This window comes from Priapulus caudatus, unplaced genomic scaffold (genome assembly GCF_000485595.1).
Source record: "Priapulus caudatus unplaced genomic scaffold, Priapulus_caudatus-5.0.1 Scaffold230, whole genome shotgun sequence".
NCBI classification, from domain to species: Eukaryota; Metazoa; Priapulida; class Priapulimorpha; order Priapulimorphida; family Priapulidae; genus Priapulus; species Priapulus caudatus.
Genome location: NW_014577291.1, coordinates 219,986 through 231,514, shown reverse-complemented (window position 1 = coordinate 231,514; position 11,529 = coordinate 219,986). Strand labels below are relative to the sequence as shown.

The 11,529-nt window shown below is 41.7% G+C and overlaps 1 protein-coding gene across 6 annotated transcripts in view; it reads left to right on the top strand.

Moving 5' to 3' along the window:
* Positions 1-11,529, top strand: part of LOC106807726 (prominin-1-A-like) — a 31,937-nt gene that overhangs the window by 1,265 nt on the left and 19,143 nt on the right. For 5 of the 6 annotated variants that reach the window (XM_014810165.1, XM_014810164.1, XM_014810160.1 and 2 more), the window contains exons 2-7: positions 2,147-2,566; positions 3,000-3,070; positions 5,822-6,027; positions 7,230-7,420; positions 7,818-7,901; positions 10,195-10,388. In XM_014810165.1, the coding sequence (XP_014665651.1) occupies positions 2,308-2,566; positions 3,000-3,070; positions 5,822-6,027; positions 7,230-7,420; positions 7,818-7,901; positions 10,195-10,388 (1,005 nt within the window). In that variant the 5' untranslated portion in view covers positions 2,147-2,307. Of the gene's footprint in view, positions 1-1,273; positions 1,293-2,146; positions 2,567-2,999; positions 3,071-5,821; positions 6,028-7,229; positions 7,421-7,817; positions 7,902-10,194; positions 10,389-11,529 lie in introns of those variants that run through there. The other variant, XM_014810163.1, reaches the window with a different exon arrangement.

Below are 11,529 nucleotides of genomic sequence, written 5' to 3'. Positions count from 1 at the left end.
GAGTATTACACTCAGTGTGACTGGCGGCAAATGCCCTTTAGCACCTTATAGGTATCACGAAGTATTCACAGATTTCTGTGTATTCATGCAACTGATGCCACAACTTTCCGGTATATCAAGGAAGATCAAAATCCGTACCTAAGTCATACAGTATAACCAGCTTAGCAGCTTAGAAGTATGGTATCAAAGTAGTGTTAAGGTTGAGCGTTAGGGTAAGGTTAGGTTTTTGGCATCAGTCCTTGAATACGGAAAGTCTGTGATCACGTGATGATACACAGCAAATCTGTGCATCATTCGTGATACTAATGCCTAAGGAAATTTGCACCGTGTGACTGAACGCTCATTAGTGATTGAGCAGCTTTTTTAATCGCAGTGCTAGAGTACGAGTAGCAGTCGGTCGTTGAAAGCCCTTTTGCGTTCAGGTTTAGGGTAGGATTAGGGTTAGGTGTTTAGAGTTAGGGTTAGGGTAGTGCGTGTAGGGTTAGGTTCTAGCTCATCTAACTCTCAAATGCGGAAATTTATTTCCCAAGCGTATTTCGAAATCTGGAGCGCACCGCGCCATCTATGACCGTTAAGTAGAAAGCGAATGGAGCTCCGTACCCGACCTCGAAGAGCATAAGATACGCTACCTGACCGTAGCACTGCCTGTTTAATTAGATGGTCTTCAAATTGGTCTTTGGGGACTCCCGTACCCGTAGCCTCGAGACATTAAGATACGGCTACCGTACCCGTAGCCACTGCCTTTTTTAATAGTGGGTCTTCAATAATTTTGTGCTTTTTGACAGGGTAGGTAACTGGAAAATTTCATTCATATAACTATAAGTTATAACTAGTTATGTATGGCCCTTCTTGTAGTAGAATGTCTAATAATTTTGAGAAGTGACAGTGGCAGACTATCATGGTTAAACCATATTTCAATACCCTGGATTTGGGCTTGCGATTAGTAGGCAGATTAGGTAAATATTAGGGTTAGATTACGGTTAAGACTTAGGATTATGTGGCTATAGTTAGGGAGAGATAGGAGGCAGTGACCATGATTTATGAAATGAGGTCCAGCAAAGTCAGCCCAGGGTTTGAAATTAACGGTAGCCCATTAGTCAAAAACTACGAGGTTTATTCACTGATGAGGAAATCGCAGTAACAACTAGTCAGGTGGACTACTTGACCATCATTATATAACATTATAATGGCGACACAGCACACTCGCAGCGGCGAGTGCGGGAGCGTTATGCATTAGTTTATGTGAAAGAAAGTTGATATACGGGGACAAAACAGTGGAAGTGTAATTGAGGGTTAGTATTTGTGAATGAGCATTCATATTATTTTCCGTTTTTACTGACTGTCCCAAGTGCCTGTGGTTTCACTGTGTAATTTCTAATTAAGGAAATCCCTAAAGCATCTTATAGATACGTGTGGGCTATAGATGTGGGTTCAATGTGTAATTGCCACTGAAGGAAAGTGTCAAATGTTGCCTTCATATGCAGGTACCGGAACTGTAAATGTTTACTGCTAAAGCATGTTTGGCAGTAGTTGTATGCTTCCTATATAGGCACAGGAGAATTTAATTTAGTTTGATCAGATGTGGGGGTTAATGTAAGGTCATTCGTTTGATAATTGTACTATATATAGAAATAATGTGACATTGGGATTCGCTTTGTATGGAAATCTACCAGTTTGCAAGACAGTGGTTGCAGTTTCATGTGAAATTGCTGGCTGTTCCATGCACGTGAAAATTCCTAAGGACTGATTGATTCAGGGATTCAGATGTGAAATTAGTTATACTAGCGTCTGGCCGCAGCAAATAAAAACATGGCTGTTGGAGTGATGAGTGTGGAATTAAATAGGCGTTATCCAAATGGGTACGCTGTATCAACAGGAACCTATCAATTACACATGATGTTTAAATAGTAAAAGTATTTTCCTGGCATAATCCTGTCTAACTAGTAACTTGGCATCATGGTGAGATCATTCAGTGAACATAACTTTGTGCTAATTGTTTCACCATGATACCTGCATGTGTATTAATGATAACTCTGCCAAAATTCAATGGCAAAAACTCTACCTGCAAGCTTTGCATTATGCTGTACATCAAGCATGAATCATTCTCCTTCCTGTAATGCATGCACAATGCTTTCTCCAATTTCAGCTCAGGCTTTGATTAGCTGCGTGTGATTTCCTGGATAACCGATGTGCCAAAAAGTCATGCTCAGTGCGATGCCGACGAAACCCCAAGTGGAATCTCACTAAGCTTAGAACTGGGTGTCAGGAGCAGGCCTGTGCTTTGCTGCCAAAACGAGCGGTCCTGTCATGGCATTTCTCATCAGATGTGTGCCGATGGGGTTGACATTACTGTATGTGGTGCTGCTCGGCTGTGTTGTCGGGAAGGTGGAGCCCGACGCCGGGGTTGCCACGACGACACAGCAGCCGGACAGCGAGAGCGCGCCGCAGCCGAACCTAACGTCCGTCTACAAGTCCAAGCCGACGTTCAATCCAAAGGGGATGGAGTTCCTTTACCAGGCGACAAACTTCTTCTTGGACGTCCTCGTATTGAATCGCGAATTTCCAGGTTAGCAATATTCACGTCGCATGTGTCGATATTGACATTTAAAACATCATTTGTTTAGCTAGCCCAAAGCAGTCTTTTATTGATTTCCTGTATGACGTCATTTGATCGACTCAGCAAGGTGATACAGACCAATACTAAAGGTTTTAATTATGTAACTTGTGCCCCTATAACTATACAGCATGTACGTGTGGTAACAATTAGGTTAGGGATGTTTTGCAACCTACTGTCCAATCCCTGAAATGCCTGTCTAGCTATGGCATTATATCATGGTTTATTCTCAGTATACCTACTTAAAATCAAGGAGGGATATCTGGTGAGCGGCATTCCAGCTGACTTGTTATTTCTATATGAGTCAACACCCATCCCCTCAGCCATGTAACTGTCACACTTCAGTTCGAATTTGAAGCATTTTCTGCTCATTTATTGTTTCTAGATCTCACAAAGAATGGAACAGAGTTCATGCCAAGCAGCCTTTACGATTCCGACTCTCTCTACTACAAACAGGTACATGGAGTTGAATGAATGCAAAATGTAGCAGAAACCGCGTGAATATGTGTCACTGTGTGTGTGAATGAGAAAGAGAATTACATAGTCATAATAAAATTATCATTATATGTAATGCATACATGTATACAATTCTGTTCACCACATGTAACCATGCTTTACAATATATGTATTCAGACAGTCATCGTAAGACTTTTAATGATTTCCTTTCGTGCGGCATGTCTAGAAGCTATAAGGTGTTCTATTGTTATGATCGTGATTAGCTATCGTTATTATCACTAACAAGCAGACTATAGACATGCTGCAGGGTCAGGTGCAGTGTTCTCCACTGCTCTCCTCCTGATGACCTGTTTAGGGCACAATTAAAAAAGTTTTTGTTTGCCCTCACCCGACCCAGGTTGAAAAGTTTGGGTAGGTAGGTAGGCTTTTTTAGCTCATCTGACATAGTCAGATGCAGCTTGTAGAATCGCATGATCGTCCGTCCGTCCGTCCGTCCGTGCCCCTAACCTTATCGCTTGCCATAACCTAACCCTACTCCAAACCTTACTAATACTACGCTATGCAGAGACTAACCCTTTAAACCCAGGCTCCTGAAGTAAGGTTAAATTGACATTAGTACCGTTTTACAGTTTGGATTTTGAAGTGAACCCCGAAATCAGAGGTGTCGACTTAGCTATGGATTTCTACAATTGTAGGCATGCCACAGTAACCTTTATGGATTCAGTAATCCCATGTTGTCAGGGCAGTGAATGATAGGGCAGGGAACTTGCCTTGATACGTAGACAGCAATGAGCTGCAATGATGAATCCCTCTCACAAGCAAGAATGTGTATTTAAATTAGCTAGCTTAAGACCACGTAAACTGTATTGCGTGCATGATCACATACCCTGTGGTTGTGCGTGAGTCGGCACCTAACACCACCCCTCCATCGAACTCCACCGCGATGATTGACGTCTGAAAATGGAGGATTTTTACTTCATAACATCTGATAATGTACAATAAATTTACAACATGTCCCACGAACAAATAATTAACCATATTGAATCTTGAATTGGCTACACGCGTGACAAAATTATGCTGCAGAATCTGTTAGTAATCAACCAATCTTGCCAACACCGGCCGTGTAACAATGAGCTAGCAATATAATCTACCGACAGTGTGCTGCATTCTGCAGACTACCTATCTGATAAACTATATGCCATTTGTTGACCTTTGACAACCTTTATTTTCTGCAGAAGTTGCAGGGTGTCAATGTTAGAGTAAAATAGCGGGGTAAAAATTGTTTTACTATATACCCAATAACTTCGCACTTATGCACAAAATGCAGCTCGAGTTTTTCGCCATCATGCCGTCTCTGTGATTTTAAGGGATATGATCTACATTGTTGGCTACAAGAAATCATATGATGACTGAAATCCATTTTAAATTAACTGTGCATCTAGGACAGGTGTGAAGTTATCGCATACAAGGTGGATATTGCTCCGAGTATTGGAAATGCGTTCGGTCGTGATATCGCGGAAACACAACATAGCATAGTTCCAAGTAAAACTTTATATATGTAAGGCATGCCTTCCCACAAAATTTGTTTATTACAAAAGTTGAAATATCAACACCTATTGTGCAAACAAAGCTTCTAATACTTGATAATCGGAAAATATTTCGGAACAACCAGTTTCTAATGCTCGGAAAGAATCTTAGCAGAACGCATTTCTGATGCTCGGTAGGATATATTGCAATTCTAAGGAACAAACAAAGCTTTGTACGTTCTTGAGCTTATTCGGTCCACTAATCACTGGCCTACCTTGTTTTGTTTTTGTTTTAATAGGGTTAGGGTCACAATGCACCATAAAACATTAGTTTCAGGCACGCGATTTGTATCAACCAATGGGATTTGGGAGTTATGCAAAATGCAGAAGGTTGCTGAAATGATGTGTACGCAACTGCGTATCTGCATATCTGCGCCTAACAAAGGTGTCACTACGCACAACTTAAATGTTACGTTTATAACCGTAGCAACAGACCTCAGATGAGCCCAGACGCTCTGCGGCTCTTGTTCTTTGTTTTTGAGGGGGTCTTTTTACAAATTCAGCATGGTGTCTACGTGCTTGGGTGTGCTTGTGTGGAGATACCTTTTATGTTGAATGTTTGTTTTGCTTGATCCATATAATGTCTACAGATTTATATAATGTACAGTGATACAATTTGTAAAAAAATTTTTTTTAAAGAATGGGAAAGAAAGATCAATAAAAAATGTTGAGTCGGCCCTTTTTAGCGGGTCAGTCGGGTGAGGGCAAACAAACATTATTTTTATTATGGCCTTAGGGCCGATATGGGTCTTGTAAAACTTGCTGTCCTGGAATTTTAAATTGCTGTTTACCAGATCTATAATGTTTGTAAGTTAGGCTGTGCTGCCGGAAAGTTCTATAAAATTCGAAATTATCATGTTTTGTTCTGGAAAGGGTTATTGTGGGTAGGTCTGCTATGTCTGAGAAGCAATAAAAACTTGCTTTGTGGAAACATTTTTGCATTAATTATTGATTGAAGGTTATGAGTTGCAAAGATTATGTTCAGCTTACAGTTACAGTCATGTAAATTAAAAACCTTCTAAATCTTGGAAAATGGGAAGACTAAAACTCGTGGAGATACGATTTGCTCTCAGTGTGCAAATGCTGTTCATTGCATGCATAGAAGTAAAGCTAATACACTAGTAGTAGTAGGGTATTACAGCAACTACTGTGTGTTTTCTCACAGGTGCGCAACTACGAAACCGGATTCATCGTGTGTTTCGTCGTCGGCTGTATCTACGTGGTCGCCATGTTCTTTACTGCTCTTGTGTTCTTGCTCTGCCGCTGCTGCGGCGGATGCGGCGCGCAGCAGAGCAAGATGGACGATCGGTTCGCCAAGTGCAAGCGCGTCACGATGGCTGTGTTTCTCTTTCTGGTCACGATGCTGATGCTGTGAGTATTCTACGTTTAGATACTTACTCAAGACCCCATCACTGAGAATCTCCCATCATCTCCCACATCACTCATCTATTCCTCTCAAATGTCATAACTCCCATTGTCCCCTCTCTCCTCTCCTTCCCCACTACCTCATTCCATCTCACTCCAATCTCTCCTCTCCCACACCCTCTCCATTCTGTTCCCTTTCTACACTACCCACCTTTTCTCCCCTCCCGTCTCCCATCCCCGATCTCCTCTAGATCAAGATCCAGACATACTTTGTGATTACTTATCGGATGTTTGTTAGTAATCTCAGACTGTCTCGATCACGCAAACTGCTGCTACCACATACTTTATAAAAGACATCTTGAAAATGATCATTGAGTAATAAGCTGTAGTTTGAACTTGGATGTACTAATCCTACTAGACCTTCATTTAAAGGGGTTTTATTTCATGTGCTTAGCGGTGGTATTGTGCAACTGAGCATTATAACCTTTGTTCACTTAAATGCAAATTGATTTTGAAAATACGTTTTTTGCTTGCTTGGATTTAACAACAAGTCAACAAACAGTACACACTTGTGTGTTTAGTGAATGAATTGATTGCTAAATTAGGGACGCCCCCCCCCCTCCGCACCTGCCCACGGTCGCAACAAAATCTGCAAACGTTGGCAAAAAATACCTTGAAAGCAGCGAGCCGGCTCGTGCATGAGTGGTGTGTCGCGCGGTGACCTTGGCAATGCAGCCGTGGAGCATGCGTGACGTCGCGCTGAACCTCCGTGCTTGCTAGTAATGCGAATCGGTTGGAATATCATCATCGATCATCAGTTGCACCCAACCAATCGATTAGCTAAGATAATCGGTTGAATGTTATTGATTGCGGCTATCAGATATTGAAATATATCATATATATCATATAATAAATTTTTTTATAATACAATATTCTAAAAGCCATGTAACAGTATTATGCTTGCTTATGTTTGGTGTAGGTTAGATTTACTGTCTCGAAGCTGTAGAGTAACCAAAAAAACACAAAAATAAAATAAAGAGTCATTTCATCAATGTTTGCAAATTTTATTTTTAAATTAAAAAAAATTCAATCAAATTTTATTTTGATAATTGAGCGCTTTAGTCGGTTGCTGCAAACGACTGACTTTCGATTATAATCGATCAGCAGGACATCAGTAGTGCTTGATCTCACGTGCGCGACTGCTGTAGGTTTGGCGTGATCTGCACGTTTGTGACGAATGAGTACGTTGATAAAGCGGTGCTGGCGATCTCGAGCAAGCTGCGCACGAGCCTGCAGGACGTTGACATGTACCTGACACGCACCGACGACGAGGTAAAGCCACTCTTCACGAGCGACTACGAGCTGTACGTGCGTGGCCCTGTCCATAACGATCTAGATGGTGAGCATGTCGCAGAGCACGTGTGGTGGTGATGATGATGATGATGATAATACTACTACTAATAATAATAATGATATTAATAATATTATGAATAATAATATTATTGTTGTTATTGTTATTACAACAACAATAGTAATACATGATTAATATCATTATGTTTCTATGTTGTGGTATTGAGCACATGATATTCTTTAAATTATATAAGTTTATTGGTATTAAGTTAAAAAGATTGGAACGTTTTAAATTGCCTTGCGTCAAAAGTTGTGGAGTATGTTTTGCCAGTTTGTGTTTGATTGTTTGTTCAAGTGTAAACTGACCGTGTTTAGTAATGATGCCCTTTTGCAGCGCTCCGTTTATTTTGAATGACCGTAGAACCTGTTTCCTGCGTTTGTTACAGATGCGACAGATTTGCTGTTGGTGGAGATGACTGCACTGACAGGTCTGGATGCAGCTTGGGCAAGTTTGGCAGAGATACAGACACGTTAGTATACAATACATGTGTGTGTGTTACAAGCAGAGAGTAGATATTGCCTGCAGGCACAGTACAGTTCACGTGTGGAGAGTGTCCCACTTTTGCCACGTGCCTGTGTGTGCTCCAGTTTAGCACTCTGACAAGTTAGATAGCATTGGAATAATGAACAGCTTTTGAATGTCATGTTCTAAATACCAAGTTTTACTTACTTCATCAATATTCGCTATTGAATGTTAAGTACAAAGCTTTAAATGCCGTGTGTCGAATGCTAAGTGTATGTTTTCAGTACTGTTGCATATGGACACCCATCCATTCCCCATGCAGGTTGGGTGCCACAGTTGGCTGACCAAATTCTACTTTCTCTCTAGCTCTTCGCTACTCTCCACTGACCTTGATAGCTATTAACATCACATGCCATAATTACCTATTCTACTTGCTGTTAGGTACAGCCCACATAACAATTTATAGATTACAAAGATAACTGACCAAATGCGAAATTACGTTCCTACTCTACGATGTGACAAACACGGATACACTTTCGTTTTTAGCTTACCTTGACATCGTCAAGATGAGCTATTGCCATGGGGTGTCGTCCGTCGTACGTACGTCCGTCAATATTTGGCTACGGTCAACGATAACTTGAGAACCGTTGGACCCACATGTTTCAAATTGCATACAGTTGCTACTTCTATGAGAGAGATTTGAACGTCCTATTTTGGAGCACGCCAGTCGACCTACTTTCGAGCCACGCCCACTTTTTGGCAAAAATGAAAATGGCCATCTAGATTCATTCGATTTTGTTAAATTTACCTACCTACTTACCTACGTGTAATATTGTGTTTTAGATTCTTCGTTACAGTAATTTGACTAGAATATTTTACTTTTATTTGCGCGATAATTGAAAACCAAAATGGCGATCATTTAGGCGTAGCGTCATCTCTCGTCCAGATTTCAGACTTTCACATCTGAAACATTTATTTTCGCATCAAAACTAACCCTGAAACAAAACAGTAACATTTCTATTAGTATAAAACAGGGAATAAGGACATTTGATCACATATCGGTTCGTCATAAATGAAACACTTACCAAATTTTAAATATCATCTCCCTCTTCTATCACACCCAAGGTGAGCTATCATGTCATTGACTTCATTTATGTATAAAGTGAGAGTTTTTGTGCCCAATGGAGATACGGGGCCAATAGGGATGTTGTAACTCTAGTGCTGATGTCCTTTCTTGTGCCACATCTTAATCAGTTATCTACTAATTATTATTAATTATGTATTTAATTATATATTAGTGTGTTATTATATGTTATTACAATCTTCTTCTTTGTTCAGAAGAGCATTTTCTTGTTTCAGTGAAATAATCTGTGTTGTGATGCATGTATGATGTGTATTATAATATACATATATGTATGTGCACATGCATGTACCATTGTGTATAAAATGTACACAATTAACTATATATTCGTGGTTCTTTCTAGACAGGCCTTTAATAATGTTGGATCGAACATGCCCTCAAGGCTGAAGTTAATTTGTGACATGCCATAAATCCCCCAACATGCATTAACTGCCTAATCGAGATGCCATAATTTCTAGCTCTGTTTAAATTTGAATGTCTGAATACAGTCATGCTGTGTTTTCACAGCTTAATGTATATATGTTGCTATACTGATCGAGTTTACCTGTGTATTGGGGCCACTTACAACATGTGTGATTGACTCCAATTAGCAATTGGTGATGAATTGTCCTATTGCCCGACAAGCCTTCTGAGATTTCTGGGGAGAACACTAAATGTGCTTTACTAATACTATTACAGGGCATGAAATTAGCCAAAATGTGAACAGGCCCACCCAAAATTTTAAACAGGCCCTTAGACAAATTGAACAGGTTCTTATAAGTTTGAACAGGCCCTTAATTTTGTTCAATTATTAATAAAAGTATTAGATTTTTATTTATTAGGCATACTCACAGTATTTTCAGTATTTCATTGCTATGCTATCAGTGGAGTTCTGTTCTACTTGTTTGATAGGAATTGCTGGAACATGATTTACTTCTTAGTAGTCACTAAGAAAAACTAGTCAGGAAATTGGTAAATATTGTTGATATAATTATAAATCAAGATAGGCAAGATTTTGAATAGGCCAAGTGGACTGATTATATGGGGGGTTGAACCGGCGGTTTAGGGAGTTGGACCGGCGGTTTAGGGGGTTGAACCTGCGGCCGCCGGCAAAATAGCGCTAATTTCGCGCACTGCTATTAGTATGATTATGACCTAATCGGGCGTACACTTGTTTCAGAGGTGGCACTGGCGCAGGCAGATCTCATAACGCTGTCGGAGGAGACCCGGCGTTTGCGCCATCTAGCGGGCAACCTGAGCGAGACGCTGGAGAGCTTCCAGGAGACTGTGGAAGATGCTCCGCTGCGGTGTGTTCCCTGCATCCAGCTGAAGCAGCAGGCACTCAGCTTCCACATGGGACCACAGTTCCAGCGGGTGAGTCGCGTGCAGGAATCGTCAACGAGGCTTGGCTGAGTGAGTAGGTGGATGGAGTAGGGATAGGTGGATGGGGTGGGGATAGGTGGCCGAGTGAGTTGGTGGAAGGGGTGGGGATAGGTGGTTAGGTGGGGATAGGTGGATGGGGTGAGGATAGGTGGATGGATGGGGATAGGTGGATGGTGTGGGGATAGATGGATGGGGTGGGGATAGGTGGATGGATGGGGATAGGTGGTTGGGTGGAGATAGGTGGATGGATGGGGATAGGTGGTTGGGTGGGGATAGGTGGTTGGGTGGGGATAGGTGGTTGGGGTGGAGATAGGTGGTTGGATGGGGATAGGGGGATGGATGGGGATAGGTGGTTGGGGTGGGATAGGTGGATGGATGGGGATAGGTGGATGGGGTGGGGATGTGTAATACCGCAGAAATACATAATATTAAATACGCACTGTTAAGCTATTGTTCTAGTTTGGGGTACAGGCCAAGCTGTGTAAGGCGTGACCCTGGGCTAGCGAGTAGCCAGAAGCAACCAATTACAAGCAGTAGCTTGTAACAGGTTGCCGAGAAACAATAGGCGGGTCCCCAGTTTGGGTATATAATCTCCGGTTTGGAGAGAGAGCGACGAACAGTCAGAGATACAGACAGAGATAGACAGAGTAAGATACGGAGATTGCACATTTGCTTACTAACGGACGATCCAGCATTAGCCTAGTAAGTTATGACGTGTCTCGCGTAAACCTATTGTACAATGTTGTACGCGCATACCTTGTTATGGAGTTATACATAGTACATGTATATATAGATAGTCACTGAATCCGTATACCAGTGTAACTGTGTTGTTGTGTTCTTTATAATATGATTCTGATAGACGTTAGCAAAGGGTGTTACATATATACACTCACGCGTAACCACTAATACGATCACGGGTAGCAAGCAGCTTTCCTACAGATAGGTGGATGGGGTGGGAATAGGTGGATGGGGTGGGGATAGGTGGTTGGGTGGGGATAGGTGGATGGGGTGGGGATAGGTGGATTGGGTGGGGATAGGTGGATGGGGTGGGCATAGGTGGGTCCAGGTTGGGGTGGGGATAGGTGGATGGGGTGGGGATAGGTGGATGGGGTGGAGATAGGTGGATGGGGTG